The sequence below is a fragment of the Gadus morhua genome, chromosome 5 (assembly GCF_902167405.1).
Source record: "Gadus morhua chromosome 5, gadMor3.0, whole genome shotgun sequence".
Taxonomy (NCBI): Eukaryota; Metazoa; Chordata; class Actinopteri; order Gadiformes; family Gadidae; genus Gadus; species Gadus morhua.
Genome location: NC_044052.1, coordinates 19,091,437 through 19,112,766, shown reverse-complemented (window position 1 = coordinate 19,112,766; position 21,330 = coordinate 19,091,437). Strand labels below are relative to the sequence as shown.

The 21,330-nt window shown below is 47.6% G+C and overlaps 2 protein-coding genes across 4 annotated transcripts; one reads left to right on the top strand and one right to left on the bottom strand.

The window, feature by feature from the left end:
* Nucleotides 1–772: 772 nt before the first annotated feature.
* Nucleotides 773–15,915, bottom strand: slc5a6b (solute carrier family 5 member 6). Of its 3 annotated transcripts, none has more exons than XM_030356394.1 (16): nucleotides 15,240–15,915; nucleotides 14,620–14,985; nucleotides 14,396–14,461; nucleotides 12,219–12,270; nucleotides 11,968–12,035; nucleotides 11,473–11,627; nucleotides 10,927–11,067; nucleotides 7,836–7,965; nucleotides 5,793–5,881; nucleotides 5,328–5,440; nucleotides 4,380–4,450; nucleotides 4,192–4,278; nucleotides 3,589–3,803; nucleotides 3,354–3,457; nucleotides 2,237–2,349; nucleotides 773–1,798 (listed from the first exon to the last, which is right to left on the bottom strand). In XM_030356394.1, the coding sequence occupies exons 2-16, from the start codon at nucleotides 14,956–14,958 to the stop codon at nucleotides 1,676–1,678; spliced, it is 1,866 nt and encodes a 621-aa protein (XP_030212254.1). In that variant the 5' UTR covers nucleotides 14,959–14,985; nucleotides 15,240–15,915; the 3' UTR covers nucleotides 773–1,675. The 3 variants fall into 3 exon arrangements, with proteins under 3 accessions (XP_030212254.1, XP_030212253.1, XP_030212252.1); XM_030356393.1 differs by having other exon boundaries at nucleotides 14,620–15,090; nucleotides 15,240–15,914; XM_030356392.1 differs by having other exon boundaries at nucleotides 14,620–15,914.
* A 56-nt stretch (nucleotides 15,916–15,971) lies between these two features.
* Nucleotides 15,972–20,542, top strand: cenpo (centromere protein O). Its single transcript, XM_030356405.1, has 6 exons — nucleotides 15,972–16,181; nucleotides 16,598–16,740; nucleotides 17,212–17,353; nucleotides 17,866–18,140; nucleotides 18,490–18,661; nucleotides 20,314–20,542. Exons 1-6 carry the CDS (start codon nucleotides 15,986–15,988, stop codon nucleotides 20,421–20,423), a joined length of 1,038 nt encoding a protein of 345 aa, XP_030212265.1. The 5' UTR covers nucleotides 15,972–15,985; the 3' UTR covers nucleotides 20,424–20,542.
* Nucleotides 20,543–21,330: the final 788 nt, after the last annotated feature.

Below are 21,330 nucleotides of genomic sequence, written 5' to 3'. Positions count from 1 at the left end.
CAACCAATAAACGGCTCGTCTTAACTGGTAATTTAGCTCGTGTTTGTGAACCTGCAAAGTATCAACGCAATAAACTTTCCTTCGATGTCAATTGCACAACAATTTTGTTTTGTGTATATTCTCAGTGGAATTTAATGTGTATACATATACACACACACACACATATATATACACATACATTAAATTCCCCTGAGAATATACAGAACAAAATTGTGCAATTGACACAACACTTTTGTGTTGTCAATTGCACACACACATTATAAACATTTATTCCATAATTTAAATGAACTAGAAGTGCATAGTTCAGCGTTATTCTGACCGACCCAACAGCAGACTCTGATGACTTGCTCTTGTAAAACCCTTACCATAACCGGTTAACCATGCTTGTTATAAACATTTATCACCCCCACTAATATACCCCTCTGGTAATGTGTGAGGTTGATAACAAGAAAAGGTTGATAACAAAACAACACTGCGTGTTTAACATGTTGTAAAGCTTGAATAGATTAATGGTTATTCCATACATCCACTGCCACAACATGAATAGCACCTTCTGTACAGCTGAGAAGATGTTCCTTGTTGAATCCAGATTAGATTTGAATGTAATGAAAGCCTCTCTTGAGTCATGTCGAAGAGGTTTGAGCCTCCATGCTTAAACACCATCACATAAAGGTTGACCTTTCTTCCTCTTGGGTCACCACATAATTCTGATGTATAAAGCATAACATACTAGGTTGTACAGTGTCACTTGAAATAAAACCTACTCGTGTTGTATGGAGTAGAATTGAAAAAAAAACTTTACTCTGCTTTTTTTTGAAAAAGGTAAACATCAGGTCATCAATGCACATAAAATAAACCCAAATATTAACCAAATACAGCTTAACCAAACACATCCATTAACCAAGAAGGGATCACGAGGTGTGACAGTAACAAAATGATCTGCAAAAAAAAGGAAAGCGAACGTAACGATTATCCTGAGAATTGTAGTTTAGCGTAAAAGAAAAATAAGGAAATGCTTAACATGTAAAAAATCATTCACCCCCCGTTATGTTGACTCGATTTTCATCTTGGCACATTCAAGTCTAAAACACAACATTCTGTGTTGTCTCATCTATACGCATCCAGTTAACCTTTGGTCTTGCGGTAGCAAGTAAAAAAACGCATACAAAAGTCAATAGAGGAGGGAAAAAGGATATCACACATATTTAGTTATTTTGGATTATAAGAAAAACAATACACAATTCTTTATCTTTATGATGATCAGCTTCTTCTCCAACGTTTGGTTCACTTGGTGGTATGAGTTTACGCTTGGGAACTCAATCGTAATTCTGCGTGATGAATTACACATCATATTGCAGCAAGTCCTTCTGAGATGCAGCGAAAAACTAATTAAAAACTCAAATTACATTCTTTGAGTGTGTCTTGCCTTCCCAAAACTGGATGCCTTGATGTCAGTGATGCTACCCCGGTGTGGGAATATCCCATTTTGAGTTCCTCCCTGGTACGGACCAACTCTTCCATAGTACCTCCAACAACCGGTGAGCACTTCACAGACACGTGGTTCTGGAACACTTTGAGGTCATAACGAGGTCACACAGTCCATCTTGACGGTCGAACAGAGGTCACACGATCCATCTTGACGGTCGAACAGAGGTCACACGATCCATCTTGCCGGTCACACCGAGGTCTCGCGCTCCATCAGAAGGGGGTCCGAGGCACGAAGCAGCACCTTGGTCTCTGCCTCCGTGGCTCCTTTGTCCGACGAGAAGATGTCTCCGTTCCTGTCCTCCGCGTGCGTCTTGTCCGGGAATGACAAGAGGTGTGTTCCGTTAACTGTATGGTTCGGGGCCCGTGTTCTTTATGAGAGTACTACCAAGAATCACTTGTGCAGAGTTCACCCCCCCCCACACACACACACACAGTACTTAGCATTGTGTAGTATCTTATCCTAGCTATCTTTGTTGTATACGGGGAATGGGTTAACCTAGTGATTGTTAGCGCTTTGCACTAGGTTCTATGAACATCCTTACTGTACCGACAGCGATATATTGTTTCTCTTTCTTCTGACAAATGTACTTATTGTAAGCCGCTTTGGATAAAATAAAGCCCTAGATGTAAACGTTAATGTAATGCCTGCGTTATCCTCTGTCGAGGCGGAGGTGACGGCTGTGAGCCGTAACCGGTCGTCACCGGTCGGTTTAAAGGGACGGGGTTCACTTGGTGTGTTGGTACTCACGCTCTGTCCCGTACAACACAGCTTCTTCTTGTAGCGATCAGGCAAGAAGAACAATAGATTCCCCAGCAGGGGGTACACAGTGCCCGGGAACACGTCCTCCTCTTTCATTGGACCTTGGATGAACCAATAAGAAACATGGGCAGTAAGAAGCAGGAAGAGGAAGCTTTCTCTCCCCTGTTCACAGGCCGTCAACAAAAACAAAAAGGTAAACTCCTTTGCCTGACATTTTAACATTAGGTCTGTTTTTATGTGTCTAGGTCTGTCATGGCCCCAGCCTGATTATGTATACTTTCTTGATTAGTTATGTCTTTTCTTGAGCTATACCTAAACCAGACGTCCCCATGATGACAGAGTTATGTAAAGGGGCCATAGATCCTTTCCCAGAAGAGTCCTGGAAGGCCTTAACACTCACTACACTGATCCTGGGCCTGCTCCAGTCCTGGACCAGGCCAAGGGAGCAGTCTTCACTGGCTCAGGCTGCCACCTGGTAAATAAGATTGGCAGACCCTTAACGGGGATCCACGCATGTGTTGGCGGGCTCTGTGACGGGCCCCGTGGCGGGGTCTGAGGCGGGGTCTGTGGCAGGCTCTGTGGCGGGCTCTGTGACGGGCCCCGTGGCGGGGTCTGAGGCGGGGTCTGTGGCGGGCTCTGTGACGGGCTCTGTGACGGGCTCTGTGACGGGCTCTGTGACGGGCTCTGTGGCGGGCTCTGTGGGGGGCTCTGTGACGGGCTCTGTGGCGGGCTCAGTGGCGGGCTCAGTGGCGGGCTCAGTGGCGGGCTCTGTGACGGGCTCTGTGACGGGCTCTGTGGCGGGCTCTGTGGCGGGCTCTGTGACGGGCTCTGTGGGGGGCTCTGTGGGGGGCTCTGTGACGGGCTCTGTGGCGGGCTCTGTGGCGGGCTCTGTGACGGGCTCTGTGGCGGGCTCTGTGGCGGGCTCTGTGACGGGCTCTGTGACGGGCTCTGTGGCGGGCTCTGTGACGGGCTCTGTGGCGGGCTCTGTGGCGGGCTCAGTGGCGGGCTCTGTGACGGGCTCTGTGACGGGCTCTGTGGCGGGCTCTGTGGCGGGCTCTGTGGCGGGCTCTGTGGCGGGGTGTGTGATGGGTCAGTCATTTCCTACCTGATAGAAAGCTGACGAGCAGTCCGACCAGCACCACCACCAGACAGCTGAGTCCGCTGTACCACATGTAGGACAGGGAGTAGAGCCTCCTCAGCCCTGTCGGCCTATCAGGGAACAACACAGAGCAGCTTGAGGGATTCACTAGAGGTTAGGGACCGGGGAGGAAAAGCATTCTAAGGCCTGTGGGGTTCACTAAAGGTTAGGGACCGGGGACGAAAAGCATTCTCAGGCTCACCTCAGCGTTGGGGGCGTGGCGCTGATATTGAAAAAGATGGCGGGAACGACAGACATGTTGGCGTGTGAGACGGTGGTGTTCCCCGAGAGCAGCCAGGCAACGGAACAGTTTGAAGGCAGGACGCCGCCGCCGCTGCCACCACCGCGCGTCATGATGCTGCCGACGCCAATCCAGAAGGCCGTGGCAAGGCCGGCCCCCAGGCCAACGAGGGCCCCCTGGAGAGAGTGGGAGGGGGGGGAGTCACGGTTGTGTTCAGAAACAGAAAACTGCTGTTGAGGAGCAGCCAGGAATGGAGGATAAATGTCTGAACAGGTTTGAACAGGTTTGAACAGAATGTCTGAACAGGTTTGAACAGAGTCTGAGCCGAACGATGAAGCCAAAAAGGTTTAATGTTTGACACCAATTTTCTCAATATTATTATATATATCATATTATGTATTCCTACATAGAAAGGGTCGCTGACCAATCATTCAAATCAAATCACCAAAGCTTCACTGAGACGTAGTTCTCAATTAAATGGAACGCTGCCTCCTTAAATCATTAGAAATACGCCCCATTCCAGACCCGCCAATCAAAGAGACTGACAGAGTCGAGCTCACTCACTGTGGAGTTGGCCCAGGGGAAGAACATCCCCAGGGAGAACACGCCCAGCAACGGCCCGCCCACCATGCCGAAGATCTTCAACGCTACCTACGGTACAGAAACAGTTAGATCTTCATCACCACCACCAACATCACCATCATCATCATCATCATCATCATCTGGTTCCAACCGGGGTTCGCAGAACTTACTTGAAGGACGGACTCTCCCATCAGGTGAGTGAAGTATGCCATGGCCAGACACAGCAGGCCGTACGACATGGCTGTTGGTAAAGAAGGACAGACAACGACGACCAGTTGAAACTCGTCCAAAGCGCCTTTGATCGTTGATTCTCAACGTTCTCGTTCTTGGGCACCGGCTGCCAACGCTACTGAACTAGTTGAACTGCTCCCGACTCTGCTTGGCACCGTTGCCATGGAAGCGTGCGGACGGGGGAATCCAAGACATTCAATGCAGTAGAGGTGCTTCTATAAAACCACAGGCCATCCTCAACACACACTCTGACCAAACACAACCCCATACTTAGGAAACCCATGTTAACGTACACGTTGGGGCTGAACGATTAATCAAATTCAAATCCCGATATAAACAACGTGGCATGCAAATCGCAAAAGCTGCGATTCTAATAAAAGAAAGAAAAAAAGGAATGAAGTGATTTGTTACCGTTACTGACCGTTACGATTTATTTATTTTCATTTATATTTTACAATTCAATACTTAAATAAAGAAGTTTATAACATAAACTAATCAACACATCGGCCTGGCCTAAAGGAAAGAGCAGTTTTTAAGTTGACTGCTTCTAATGTTGTGTTGTGTAATAAATTAAATTAATAAATAATAATATATAAATTAAATCGCACTTTAAATCGCAATATTGGTCAAAATAATCGCAAATAGATTATTTCCCCAAATCCTTCAGCCCTACCACACGTTTAGCCTCGCTTACTTCCAACCTCGATGGTGTTCTCTGATGTTGTATGTACCTGGCATCCAAATGTATCCCATGGATTCAGATTGTCATACTCTTATTTCAGTAGAAATAACAGCATAGAAATAAATCATTTCTGAAGAAATTAAGTATCTCTGGTTCCCGAAGTCTGTTATTAGAATTAATTCAGGAGGGCTTGCCCGTAACCAACCGAGGCCTTTAGACAGGAGCGTCGCTCTGGCTTCCGTCATCGCTGGGTAGCGTGGTCTGATGAGGTCTTCCATGGTAACCGTTGCCAGGGAGTTGAAGGCGGAGGAGATGGAGCTGCAGGCGAGGGAGAGAGACACAACGTGAAACGATGCCGTCGTCATGGACACCAGCAGAATACGTCGCACACCTCAAAGACTATCTAACTGAGCCTCACTTAATCATCACACACACACACACACACACACACACACACACACACACACACACACACACACACACACACACGTTGTAATGTAGTATCATAGAATATATTCTACCAATGAAAAATAATGGCCAGTACCTCTCTCATTGCTTACTGGAATCGTACTATCAACAGGAATATATATTGACATACAGAGAGAGGGAGAGACCGACAGGCACAGAGAGACAGACCGCTAAAGCTAGACGGACGGACAGACAGACCAACCTGAGGGCAGCGCTGAACAAGCATGCGATGAAGAGGCCGGGCAGCCCGGGAAGGCCCTGCAGCATGTCCATCACGAAGAACAGCACCATCTGGGTTCAGGAGACAGGGCAGCATGTCTATAAGCACCCTAGCACGCTAGCATAGTCACGTCTATTGATAACATAGCAAGCTAGCATATTCAAGTCTATTAGCAACATAGCATGTTAGCGTAGTAAAGTCTATTAGCAACATAGCACGCTAGCATATTCAAGTCTAGTAGCAACATGGCATTCTAGCGTAGTAAAGTCTATTAGCAACATAGCACGCTAGCATAGTCACGTCTATTAGTAACATAGCACGCTAGCATATTCAAGTCTAGTAGCAAAATAGCACGCTAGAGAATTCATGTCTATTTGAAACGTATCAAACTTTGATTTTGAACTCTTTAGCAACATTTTTAAATGAGAAACAAACGCAGGCCTATGGACACTCCGAATGCTTAAATGTATAGCTTCACTATGCATCACATCGAATTAATGAATTAAATGTGTGTGAGATTGGCCGCGTTAGACATCTTGGTCTTCTAACTCAGGAGCGGCAGTGGCTCAGGAGGTAGAGCGGGTTGGCTGGTAACCTGAAGGTTGCCGGTTCAATCCCCGGCTATCCCCTCCTAGCTGAGTGTTGAGGTGTGCTTGTGCGAGGCACCTAACCCTAACTGCTCCCGACGAGCTGGCTGTCGCCTTGCGTGGCTGACTCCGCCGTCGGTGTGTGAATGCGTGCGTGAATGGTGAATGTGAGGCAATATTGTAAAGCGCTTTGGGTGGCCAATGGTTAGAAAAGCGCTACATAAATCCAGTCCATTTACATTTAAGAAGGATGCCTCGACGCTGCAGGGGAGCAGAGGGCCTGTTACGTTTTTCGTCCCGCAATGCCGTTAGGGAAAACCGGACAAACAGGAACTGCGGGAGGGATCAGAGCCCTAAACCTCCGTCAACACTCGGCTGGCCAGGTGTAACCGGGGTGGTTTAGGCCCAATCCCATTTCTACCCCTTCTTCCCCTTCCCCTTCCCCTTGTTTTGAAGGGGGAGGGGTAAGGGGTAGGGGAGGGGTAAGGGGTAGAAATGGGATTGGGCCTTAGTGTGGTTATGGCTTAGTCTCAGGCACAGCTTCCTAAACTTGGCCGGTCTGTGACCCCATTTTTCCCCCAAAAACGTATTTTAACTTAAATGGTTAATTGTCCACATTCATACAGCGCTTTTCTGGAACTAGCAACCTTCCAGTTACCAGCCAACCAGCTCTACCTCTTGAGCCACATGCCGCCCTTTCTTCGGCTTCCCCACACATTTGTTTTAACCCCATGATCCCCTGCCCTGCAGACCAATGTCCCAGTGATCCTACGTGGATTGGGTCTCGAACCCAGAACCTTTCGTCTGAACCCAGAACCTTTTGACTGTTGGTCTGTGAACACGATGGTGGTAACGCTTTAATACAGCGTCTCTATTAAGAACAGCCCTTTATAAACCAACAACCAGCCAACTCAATGTACTGATTGTAAGTCGCTTTGGTTGAAAGCCTCTGCTAAACGCCCTGAATGTAAATGTTAACGTGCACTAGGGCTTTGACTCCGAACTTCGTGTCATTCAAATATCAAAAATGAAATCAAAATTCGAACGAATATTAGGCAGCCCTTAATATTCAAACCTGTTATGGGCAGGCCAAGAGGGAGAGACGTCGGAGAACCCGACGCAGTCTATCCATAATATTGTAATGACCACGGAAGAGGCAGTGAATGAAGTATTGATTAGACAGCGATTTATTAGAAACCTAACAAACCGTTGGAACACGCAAGACTGGTAACCATAGCAACGCGGTAAACAAACCTTGCAACGCCCAATCCAGGTCTTACTGTAGGCATTTAATTATCAAAATATTATTAATAAATATTCAAATATATTAATATTAATAAACAAACAAACTTCAAATAGGATTTTTGGGCAAAAGTCAAAGCCCTAACGTGTACAATTCCAGGGCGGGACAGGGGAGGTGGCGAGGGAACCCACTCACAGCGTCCCCGGACAGGGAGCCCGGTCTCCGGGAGGGGTCTTCTCCACAGTAGCGTGCGAACATGACCAGGCCCATCACGCAGCTCAGAGCCAGAGCCACCTGCAGAGCCGGGATCACCATGTAGCAGGACCTGGGGGGGGGGGCAGAACCGTTTAGAACACACAGAGACGGACAGAGAGAGAGAAGCAGAGAGAGAGAAGCAGAGAGAGAGAGAGAGAAGCAGAGAGAGAGAGAGAGAGAGAGAGAGAGAGAGAGAGAGAGAGAGAGAGAGAGAGAGAGAGAGAGAGAGAGAGAGAGAGAGAGAGAGAGAGAGAAGCAGAGAGAGAGAGAGAGAAGCAGAGAGAGAGAGAGAGAGAGAAGCAGAGAGAGAGAGAGAGAGAAGCAGAGAGAGAGAGAGAGAGAGAGAGAAGCAGAGAGAGAGAGAGAGAGAAGCAGAGAGAGAGAGAGAAGCAGAGTCAGACAGACAGACAGACAGACAGACAGACAGACAGACAGACAGACAGACACTACAATGAAGGCGGTCGCTTCTCTCTCTGCGCCCTCCCGGACCTTATCTCTCCTGCCTCTGCTCTTTGTACCTGTCTAAATCGGTCAGAGCCTCTCTCTGCATTTCTATCTGAAACCTAAATTACGGATCGGATTGGCTGGTCTCTCAACGCTAATGATCACATTTTCTCGACGAGAAAACTGGCCTAAGGAGTGCCCGCCTGCCCTGATGGAACATTCTCGGCGGGACACACGATGGACTCCTGGAAGGAGTGGAGGCCTTTGTGTCTCGCCATACTTTCCGTCGAGGATGTTGAACACGTCTACATAATTGTGATTATGATAACAGGAATCTGGATTCCTAATGTTTGGAGTTTGCGGGCTCCTGTTCTATCGCAAAGCTAGGAAGGCGATGGCAGCATGTTCGGTTATTGAGAAGCTGCCCGTCATTGTTGGATTGTGCCGGGCTACCAACACACAGACTCATGCGATGTGCGAACTAAATCGCAAGCAGGACGGACTTATTCGCAAGTTGGATACCATTCTGGTGAAGTTGGATCGGGCTTAAACGGGTCCATCGAAATTCGGCTAATTCGGCTTTTTTGGAATCTGGAATTTGGAATATTGTAGAGAGTATCAGAGAGACTTAAGTCTGGCGAAAATTGCAGAGTCGGCCTGACCCAAAGCAATCGTTATCTGTATTCGGCTCCCCCACTTCGGCCTTGGAAGGCTGATATCTCTCCACTCCCCTGGTTGTTATGCAGACGGATGCTCTGCTCTGCTCCCCCCATCCTCCTCCTCCCGTGAACTTTGTCTCTGGTTCAGAACTCTTCGTGGTCGTCTCCACAGCAACGGTCGTGTCCTCGTCACCAGCATCAGACGGGAGAGACACTTGACTCTGGGTGGAGATGCAGGGGTTGACACTAAGGTTTCAAAAGCACTTGCCCATCGGGCAAGCACAGGTCATGTTCGACTTGCCCGAATGCAATGTTCACTTGCCCAAATTAAAATCAGAATCATGAACGGTGCTCTTTTTGCGAGGCACCGGGCCTAATTTTGGGGAACTCAGAAAACTCATCCTCGCTCAGAATGAAGCTGAATGTTAGCTTCCACATAGTACGTGTTTAAGAAATAACAAACTTCTTCTTTGTTTACTTATATACCAAATAGTCACATCGTGCCATGAAGTGATTTCAGTCCACCGTTGCAACCTATTAAAGCTATCGCCCAGTTATATGTAGACCTGCATGCTTTCATCTGGATTTTATGCAAATGTAAATAACTTAATGTCCAAGGTATTAGCAAAGATATGTATTTTTTAACTTTCACGTTTCTTGTAAGTCTAACTAAATAATCACAATCGCTTTTATAGTAGTGTTGTCACGATACTGGATTTTCTAACTTCGATACTATACCTGGAAAAATATTGATATTCTATACCATTTTCGATACCAGGGGAAAACATTTTTTTTTTTAGAAAAGAACGTAACCAAAGTAAATAGAGTTTATCTCCAAAACTGCTAGGGCTATAATATTACAACTTGGTGTCAATAGAAAGATTGTTGTGCAAGTGAAATATTCAATGTGGATACTACTTTACGGCATAAGTGGAAGATTACATTTCCACCTGAAATAATTATCAGTTGGTCATTATCAGTTGGTATCACTGTCTTACTATGAGACACAAACAGGTAGATATCTTACACTTTTTGACACTTAAAACCTCTATTTAAAGTTCAGGGCAAATATATCGAATGACACCAAGCCAAACATTCGCAAATACACATATGGCCACTAGATTGCGCTGAAGAACATGTGTTCTGATTGAAGGCAATTTACCTTTTTTCTAAGAAACCTTCTCTAAGTAATTTATTGTAAACACCATGTTTAGTTGCAAAATTTGGCCACTGGATTATCTGTTAATGGGGGTTTAATGAGATCAGAGTCAATTTTGTGGACAAAAATCACAAAAGTAAAATTTCATTTTTGGTTTTTAAAAGAAAAGGGGAAGTTTCTTCTTAAGTTGTTATTTGTGAGTTTTAGTCCCAGAATGATATGGTTTAGATTGTCGGAATTGGTGGAGGCTCAGCTTTCATATAATATATAGTTTGTGCAGGTCTGAGACATAGACAGAGAGACACAGATAGACAGAATCATAGGACAGAGAGAGAGAGACACAGATAGACAGAATCATAGGACAGACAGAGACAGAGACAGAGACAGAATCATAAGACAGAGAGAGAGACACAGAATCATAGGACAGAGACAGACAGATACAGAGAGAGAGACAGAATCATAGGACAGAGAGAGAGCCACACAGAATCATAGGACCGAGACAGAGAGAGAGATTGAGAGACAGAGAGACAGAGAGAGTGAGACTGAGTGAGTGAGTGAGACAGAGTGAGTGAGTGAGTGAGTGAGTGAGTGAGTGGTTATCGGCGAGTGAGTGGTTATCGGCGAGTGAGTGGTTATCGGCGAGTGAGTGAGTGAGTGAGTGAGTGAGTGAGTGAGTGAGAGAGAGAGAGAGAATCATAGGACCCAGACAGGCAGACAGACCGACCCTTAGGGTGGAGGTTCTGGGTATGAGTGGGTCAGAGAGAGGTACCTGACCGCCTCCCTCTCTGTGCGGGCGCTGAGGTAGCGCTGCACCTGGGCCTGGTTCACGCCGTACAGAGCCAGCATGAGGAACACCCCGCCCACCGCTAGCGTCCAGAACGTGTGTCTCTCCGTGGGGTCGGGGTTCAGGCTGAGGAGGAACATGCGCTGGGTGAGGATGGTACAGGGATGAGAGTCTTCCTGCTCTTTAATGATTTTTTTCCGATACCGATTCCAGTATCGGAAACTCCTGCGATATTGCATAAAATGGTTATCGGCGAGTACCCAGTTCTATGCGCTGATCCATACCATCACATGCCTAGCTCATTTACTACGCATGCAGAGATAATCACAAAAAAGTCCATGTTATGCTGCGTTCGTTAACGGTCAGAGGTGGAAAGTCGGAATGGGAAACACGGCATCGGAAAGAAAGAAAAAATATCGGAACATCTCTACACTAATAAACTATAGCGAGTCGCTCCCCCCTCTCCAGTGACAGACCCCCGCCCCTCCCCCCCCTGCAGCCTCCCCCCCCCCCCCCGAGCGAAACACCTACTCCAGGCCGGAGATGCGGTTTCCCTCCAACACGCGGTCCCAGACGGCCTTCACACCTCCCGCCTGCTGCACCCCAACCACGATGACGGCCAGCTGCCCTGCAAACATCACCGCCGTCTGGAACACGTCCGTCCAGATCACCGCCTTCAGCCCGCCCTGTCCCCGGGGAGCAGACAGACACACGGCAGTGAGTAGGAAGACCCCCCTTTGGGAGACTGACGTCACTTCTGATCGGAAAATATAATTTGTTCGTATAGCACGTTCAAAACGTGTGTGTGTGTGTTCGTACAGCCCGTTTAAAACGCGAGTGTGTGTGTGTGTGTGTGTGTGTGTGTGTGTGTTCGTGTGTTCGTGTGTGTGTTTAAAAACTCTTTACAACACAGTTTATGTAAAAAAAATTAACTTGAAATAATAAAATGTATACACTCTGAATCAAAGCAATGGTACAGGGGAGGAAAGACAGTTTGGATAAATCAAGTGGTTGATGTTGGCTTACTATTGTTGTGTAGGCCGTGCAAACGAGTCCAGTAGCCAACACCGTTCCCCACAGTGGAAGTCCAGTTACTGAGATACAGAGAGAGAGAGACAGACAGATAGACAGAGATCAAGAGTGAGAGACAGACCAACCAAGTGAGAGAAGACAGACACACAGACTGGTGCATAGAAAGAGACAGCGAGAGAGAGTAAATACTGAAAACATCCTTCTTTAGAAAAGTAAAGACAATTCGAAATATTGAGATCTCCTACCTTTATTGAGTGCAAACGCTGGCGTATATATACAGACCCCCATGTAGATCACCTGAAGAACGAAACAAAAACATCTGTTGAAACGTCTGGACATGCAGGGAAAGGTTAGGTTAGGAAACGCCCTACTTCAAACCCCTCGAGGTATTGTAGGCCTGGTTCATTATCTGCTGATCAGTTGATGTTTCTACAGATATAGTCCCATTACCTGTGTGTGCGCGTGTGTGTACGTGTGTATATGGGTACACTTGCTATGGGGTACGCTTGCTTGTATGAACGTGTGTGTGTGTGAATGCTTACTTGCTTGTATGCATGTATGTATGTATGTATGTGTATGCAGGCCCGCCGACAGGGGGGGACAAACGGGTACGTTGTCCCGGGCCCTGGACTGGCCCTGGAATGGGGGGGGGCCCATAACTGGACCCCCATGAAGTTGGGATTAATTATTGTATGTATACTTCAAAATGTGTTGATATAGAGAAGAAAAGTGCTTTATTTGCATTCAATTAATGACTCCTAGATTGTTTGCCTTCATTGCCCTTGAAAAAACGGCCAATAACCCCCTATCACCCCTATGCCAAAATGGTTTGGTCTTTGGAGAAGAAAAAAGCCGACATCATTCCATTAGTGGTCAGTGCGCGAGTTGATTCAACATGCACAAGTCAGGAGCCCTGGAAAAAAAAAGAAAGGCGAAAAGAGAGGAAGAAGCCGAAAGCCTGAGGGGATCTCTTTATAAATATTTCAGAAAAGACTCAGGTGATGCTGCAGGTACCAGTAAAGGCAGCTGTGCAGCACAGCCAGGTAAGACACGGCCAACTTTCTCCAGCCCCGTCGTCAAGTAACACAGGCACAGGCGGCGTGTCAAACATATTAGCGCAGCACCACATGAGCAAGTCACACGGAGATCAATATCAGACAGACAGGGGGCATTGAATAATTTGATAACCACAACGGCTTTATTACACTGTGTTTCATACCCCTATATCTAATTGAATCTTAGAATATGCACATTACCCCGCAAATAGGCCCATGTCCAAATCAAATGTTTCAGGCAGGCACGCGCTGCGCACTCCAATCAGGCTGAATTGATTTGAGAATCATTCCCAGTCAGCTGAATTACAGCCAGTGTAACGCGGCTCATGGTTTAAAATAAGCCAGTTGCATGGCAACATGTGAAATTGCCATTTAGATAGAGTTGGATGTAACGAATGGGTTATAAACGTGACGTTTTGGGGTAGCCTGTAACTTAGTTTCTGATTGCCGTTAACTTGAAACTCGCCAGATGAATGGGCTCCGCCTTGTTCCCCAAACATTCTCTGGAAGTTCAGCGGACATAAACGCGGGTCTGGCGATAAATAAAAGTACCCTTGACATGATTTCCCTTGGTCAAGTGAAAAATGGTCGATGAAATGTGCAGTTAATGAGCTCTAAGTGAATACAATAGCGTGAGTTTTATTGTGGTTTGATTCTGAAAGCCATAACTTCACTCAGTCCATATCCATAGCCTATCCAATTAAAGTTGTAAATAATCCTTTTGGTTTATCCGTAATAAATGGGCTTGTCATCCCGACGTCATGTGTTTGGGAGCTGCACAAGGGAATTCTGTGGTTGTGTTTCGGCGTTTGACAATTTTGGGAACAAAAAAAAAACCTTCGATTTTTAAACTTTTGTAGTCTTTGGGATAGAGTTAGCCAAGTTGATCAGTATTCTTTTCTGTGTTAAATCGTCAAATTAAGGGGTTTTCAATTTGTTCTTTTTTAAATGGTTCATTTTGACCCCTGTTAATTTAGATATAGCCCTTTTTATCGAAATATGTTCACCTTTATAGGAGAGGCTAGAGAGGATGAGAGAGAAGAAGAACAGGCTACCAAACAGGATGAGAGAGAGGAAGAACAGGCTACCAAAGAGGATGAGAGAGAGGAAGAACAGGCTACCAGTGAGATAGAGGAAGAACAGGCTACCAAAGAGGATGAGAGAGAGGAAGAACAGGCTACCAGTGAGATAGAGGAAGAACAGGCTACCAGTGAGAGAGGGGGGGGGGGGGGGGGGGGGGGGGGGGGGGGGGGGGGCATTGAGAGAATTTTGTCCCGGGCCCAGCCAAACCTGTCAGCGGTCCTGTGTGTATGTATGCATGTGTGTGTGCATACAAGTGTGTGCGTGCATGCGCATGCTGTACGTGCCGTCTGGAAGATGAAAGTCAGCGTTCCACAGATGCGCACGGCCTTGTTGAAGCGACGCTCTAGATACTGAGGAGCAGAGAGGAAAGACATCAAATGTTCTGATTTCTTTGGCCTTTTACAGAACTTGACAACTACATGTTCTGTGTTTTGTCTGCACGCACGCACACACATTTGACACATTTATTTGGAATGACCAATACTACAACACACACACACACACACACCTCATAAGCGCTGGACAGACGCAGTCGGTAGAACAAGGGGACGAACACTTGGGCCGGGATGAGCAGGCCCAGGACGTAGGCGCAGCCGATAAACCAGAACTGGGTGCCGTTGGCGTACACCTCCGCAGGGATGCCCACGATCGCCACGGCCGACTGGAAGGACGCGATGAGGGAGAGGGAGACGGGCACCGCGGCCATGCTGCGGTCCGCCAGAAGGAATTCCTGCGTGGTGCGCTGACGCCCCCCCGACAAGGCGTAGTAGACCCCGATCGCCATAGAGGCCAATAGCAGGAGGGCGAATATCACATAATCCACCACCGAGAAGTACATCTGCTCCATAGCGGCGGGCTCCTACGGGTACAGCCGCTGAAGGGCAGTTCAGATTGTCTTCGTTTCTCGGTGAACCGGCGGAAGGAAGGAATGAGAGACACCGTCCTGACGAACACTTATCAGGCAGTACACAGGAGTAGCCTGGGAACAGTTCCACTAGTTTTTAAGTTCATGCAAACAATGTTGTGTCTGTTCATATTACAAACAAAGAAAACAGAAAACCGGTTCGCCTTGTATAGAGGAAATTGCAACATGCCTACTATATCCACATGTATGGGGCCACTACTCACCCCGAATGTGAAGGTAGTCCGACATCAAATCCAAAATCAGGACTGCACTGCTCCTTGGCATGGGGCTTTTTTCAGTCAAAAAGGTCGGAATGCATGATGAGGGTTCTGCAGACCTCCGGGCGACATTCACCGAACCTGTTCCCCGGATCTCTGGGTTTGGTTAGGCTAGAGTGGTGCCGTACCAAAACATGTGGCGAGTCCCAAGGCTTCGGGACAGAGCGTCACACAACCTCTGAGTGAACTTCACCCTAATGTGTCCACACTCAACGGGCGGTGTTGTGCCGATTCCCCGCCTCCGGTGGGCTGCACGCCAGGCCTCGCCAGGGTGACAGCGGCATAGCCGCTGTCGGTCCATACATGAATTAAACGTCGCCCCACACAGCGATGCCTTGTCGTCTTCCACGCCGACGGAACACGGCGGGGACTCGGTCGTGGTGAATGGCGGGTTTGGGGAGATGCGTGGTGGCGACACTGGAGGGACACTTCCCCTGCAAACTTTTCTAATCGCCGAAAGTAATCGGTGAATCAGCGAATGAAAGTGCTTTACGTGACATACCCTACAAATACAATTGAATATCTCATATAATGCACAGCAAAAAAAATAAAACAAAACCGTTGTAAATATCGGACCATGTGAGAGGTCCGAGATTTGTTTTGACTGCACTTCCGGGTTTGAGTGGCGTGCCGATAGGTCCATTGACGTGCCCCGACGCGTTGACGCGTCACGGGTGACTGACGTCATCGACATGCCGCCAAATTTGAAAACGCTTCCTAGCTGCAGCGGGTCGCGTTTAGCTGGGTCTCGGTCCATGGTCTCGACTCCCTCAAAGCCGTCAAATCCTACTTTTCACCGAAATAAATCTTGCTCTGCAACACATATCCCCAACGGGAGAGCCCAACGGGAAAGAATTCTAATCCGTCGCGGGAATATGTCTACACAAGGTCTGTTTGGTTGTGGCTTTATGTGGTCAACTGGTCACAACAACCACCACATATGGCTGGTGTTTATGTCTGACTTTATAGTGTAGTAGACACCGACTCTAGACTCTGCATAGCCGCCCCTCCCACCCCTCCTACTTATTGTATGTTGTACGTCCCGGCAATTAATGTACGCACCATTTGTATGTCGTACTTAGTTATAGTACTTTGCATCGTGTAGCATCTTATACTAGCTATCTTTATTATACACGGGGAATGGGTTAACCTAGTGATAGTTAGTTCTTTGCACCTTGCTCCTTACTGTACTTACTGCAACATATTGTTTCTCTTTCTTCTGAAAATGTACTTATTGCAAGTCCTTTTGGATGAAAGTGTCTGCCAAACGCCCTGAATGTGAACGTAAACGATCGCATTTGCAGGCATCTTGTGCCTGCTGGAGTCGCAAGCGACGAGGCAGCAGGAGCGTCCTCCTCAGCAGAGTGGCCTGGAGAAGCTCAGAGCCACGGTCCACGCGCTCGTCATCCAGAGAGACCAGCTGAAGGCCAAGATGGAGGCCAACAAGGTGACTGAATGGAATCATGTCCACTAATATATAATGATAGTCAAAATCAACTTTATTGTCAGGCCGACAACAAGTTACATAGAGATGAAAAAACATAATAAAACATAAATAACATAACTGCAAAAAGACAACAAAAAATAAGCACAAGATATACAGACAGCCAGTGCATATTATACAGAATTTAATATTCAGTGTTATGAGGTAGTTGTTGATCAAGTAAAGGTGCAGTATAGTAGAGTGCAAAAAGTTCTGAAATAAGAGTAAACAGTCACAAGTAGGCTAGAGTAGGATACAAAGACGAACCAGTGCAGAGTAGCCATATGTATCAGAAAAATCCAACCGGTGGCCCCCCTGATCTATGCCCCCCTCTGATCTGTGCCCCCCCCCCTGATCTGTGACCCCCTAATCTGTGACCCCCTAATCTTGCATCTGCGGTTCACTAAAGAGAACATCTTATCCCGGATGGTGCAGGAGATGGGGAGTGACGACCCGGGCCGGTCTACCAGGGGAGAGGGGGCGGAGGGTTCTGAAGGCTCGGTGAACTCCCAGCTACTGCAGTTGATGGCCAGGCACGCCCAGCTCACAGACCGGCTCCACGCCCACCACCTCATCGGTATGACCGCCCCGCTGGCCACATACTGTGGCTAGTGTTTAAGGTCGAGTTATGGTTGGACGTCGACGCAACGCAAGGGTGTTTGCGGACCCGTTACGTCCTTGTGGACCCGCCTTGCGTCCACCGCAAGGGCCGGACGTGCGCCTCCAAAATATTGTAACCTTGCGTCGAGGCAACGCAGCAGCAAGGGCTGTGATGTGATTGGTCCGCTATATATCCGACGCAGAACCAAAACAGGTTCACAACTGCGTAGAAGTGGCCGCGTGGTCATTGTGTTCGGTCAACGCCACAGACATTTTGCCAGGAGCCTTTGGACCCAAACAGCCTAGCCACTAGACTTTCCTGTTTGCATGTGAAGCGATGGCAGACCTGTTGATGAGGAACAAGGTCGTGGCTTTATTGTTATCAATGATCCCAATCCTGACTCGAACCTTTACTCCAAAGGTAAATCCCCATAATGCATCTCTCTTTGTGTGTACTAGTATTTACCGGGAGAAACTCTCCACCCATAGGTGGCTACGACATCATCGAGACGCGGCAGGGGAAAGGCGTGTGCGTCTCCGTGGCGACGTCCTACGAGGGCGTGTACCTGGAGCGGTACAGCCTGGAGATGGTCATGGCGCCCGCGGTCAAGATCGTCCGCCACGACGTGCCCGTCTTCGTGCCCCTAGCCCGGCTGGCGGAGAAGGACGGCGCGCTGCAGCACCACCTCACGGGCTTCCTGGGGGAGCTCGGCCGCCTGCTGGACGGCTACGCAGGCCGCAGGCAGCAGCTCAGGCTGCTCAAGGTAGGACCGCCGCTGGGGAGAGAGGGGGGGGGGGGGGGGGGGGGGGGGGGGAGAGAGAGAGAGAGAGAGAGAGAGAGAGAGAGAGAGAGAGAGAGAGAGAGAGAGAGAGAGAGAGAGAGAGAGAGAGAGAGAGAGAGAGAGAGAGAGAGAGAGAGAGAGAGAGAGAGAGAGAGAGAGAGAGACTCTTTTGATTATTCATTCAGAGGGGAAACAACGACCCCATCACCAAGCGTACAGCACACCGAACCGTCCCTTCAGAGGCAGGGATGCTGGGTCCGGCGGGGGCAGCGGGCTGGCCTCCCTTCGGACCCCGTGGGTTCAGAGCTTCTGACGGTCGTCTCCTCCCCAGGGACAGCACGTCTCGGTGACGGTGATAGAGAGCAACGCGCCGTGCTCCCTCCTGGTCCTGACGCTGACGGCACCTCGGACACCTCCGCTGGGGGACGTCGCCGTTCTGTGTAAGCTGCACTACTCCGACCACACCCGCTGCCTGCCCGAGGAGGTCACCGTCGAGTCAGAAGGTAGGACTGTTGCCCTGCACAGGATTTCACTACTTCTGAAGTCATTCATCGACGGAAGCCTTATGCTAACGTGCTAACGTGCAATGCTAACGATGCTAACGTCCATGCTGACGTGCAATCTTAATAATAATCTCATAGAATTCAAAACAATAACTCAAGTATGCATATAAGACATTTCTTAAATATAAACCTAACTATAAATATAGCTGTCAGCATCAATTTGGGGGTCAAGCAGAATAGGACTCTATGAACTAATTTTGCTGGATAGACACATTCGTCTAGGTGGCTACATGATGACCGTCTCGGTAATTAGTAATGACGACAGCTGGTGGAATGAACCAGAGCATTCTACAGTCAATGTTCACAAAATGGAAAAATTACCCCACCTAGTGATAAGGGCGCATTATCGTCTGCCTGACCAAACAAATCACACATACATTGGGGTATTCGGAACAATATCCCTAACAGAGACACAATGTTAACAAGCATCCGTTCTGGAGGTGGTTCATGAAGCATCTTATCCATTAAGAATTACAGTTTATTTTGTAAGTGGGCGGAATGGTAAATAAAGTCATAGTTGCATTATACATGCAGTACCGCTTGTCGCGGTACTGTAGTGGTCTGATTGTATGCTGTATGTCAGATTGACATGATGATTGAATATGTTTGATATGTTATCAGTTTTATGTAACACAGTATATGATGACCATGATAGAATTCATATGATTAGATATAATTTTACTCACAATGAAATCTATTGGCAAATGCTTAGCACAACGGCAATACATTGAAGTTGCTTTCTAAGGGCTGGAATAGACTTGCTGCTAACAACGCCCCCCTAGGCGTTGATGATCGGCATCATCAGGATAGGTTCATAAGACTATGAGCCAAGTTTGGTTTGGATACATGGAGGCCTTGCAGAGATATGAGCTCACTTCCTGTTTGACGTCAAAGGTCACCAAATTGTTTGGGTGTCCCCAGAATGATGTCATGAGTCTGTACCAAGTTTGGCTATGATATGTTAAAGAGATGCTGAGAACAGGCTTACTTCCTGTTTGGCCGCTTTGCCGTCAAGTTTGATTGGCTGTCAAGGCCAAACTGTTTTGAATTTGAAAAAGGTTTTTGACGTAAACCAAGATGACGGAAAATCCATCGTGGTACAAAACGACGATGTGCTTTGAACCCGGCTTGGACCAAGGAATCCAATGATACCTTGTTTGTGAATATTGAATGAATAGGTCAAAAGTTATAAACATGAATGCATGTCCAACTTTGACCTGTTGGTGGCGCTAGAGCTCATGAGCTAACAACCCCAAATTTGCTTGATGGGATCATGGGACGGTCCTGAATCAGTGTGCCAAATTTCACAACTTTTCACCAAGGCGTTCTATGGGCTGCCATAGACTCCCATGACAGAATAATAATAAGAAAACGTACAAAAACAATAGGTTGTCTCGCAGCTTCGCTGCTTGACCCCCAATTATAACTACGGTAATACAATTACATTTCCGGCCTCTCATTGGCTAGGCGTACTTATTACAAACGTAAACATTTACCGAGAGCCGTATTCGTATTCAACTTGAATTTTTTTTTTTTCAAACAATGCAAGAGTCGACCTCCTTGTCCTCGGCTTCAATGTGTCCCCTCTGCAGACGGGGAGCTGCCTGAGACCGCCCAGTGGAAGGGCATCTGCACCCTGCTGAAGCAGACCCCTCTGCACAAAGCCGTGGCCACCCTGATCCAACGAAGAGACATCAAGTAGTTCCTCTGAACCACGTCAACACCCAGCCATCTCTCCTTAACCTCTTTGTTTATATATATTTAATAAGAACCATGTACATATATATTATACCATACTTGATAATAAAAACAGAAATGCAACTGCAGGCTTTATTTGCCTTTTTTTCTTATTATTCTAAACTTCACCTGATCTAAACACTTGTTCAGAGTTCACCGAGACTCGGCATAGCCTCTGCCCCCCCCCCCCCCCCCCCCCCCCCCCCCCACACACACACACACACACACACACCCCTCTTACGCACTTATTGTGTGATGTACGTCCTCGCACTTAAAAATAGTACTTAGCAATCTTCAAGCATCTTATCCTAACTATCTTTATTGTATACGGGTAAGGGGTTAACCTAACAATTGTGAGTGCTTGGCGCTTGGTTCTATGAACATCCTGACGGTACCGACAGCGATATAGTGTCGTTTCTCTTCCCTCTGCCAAATGTACTTAAAGGTTGGGTAGGTGATTTGCGAAACGCCAGCAGATTTTGAAAATACACAACTCAAATGGTCCTACCCCCTCTCCTTCAACGCTGACTCTGACTCCACCCATTCCAAGTACCTGGACGCGCAATCATGCACGAGCGCGAACAGAGATGCGCGAGAGCGAGCCAGGCTAGCGTAGGTTTTCGTTTAACAACATGGCACTACATTCAGCTGTAAGTTGCACCCAGTACCGCGGGAAGTAGGAGTGCTGGGGGTGCTGCAACACCCCCTGTCCGAGGCCCTGTCTTATCACAGAAAACGATCATTTCTAAAAACTCCGGCCAAAGTGGAGATTTCTGAAAACGCCGGTTATGTGTTGTCGTGTCAACGGGGAGAAACGGGATTTTAGGTTCTGAAGCGTCACATTATGCACCAGGAAATGCTTAACGTCATGT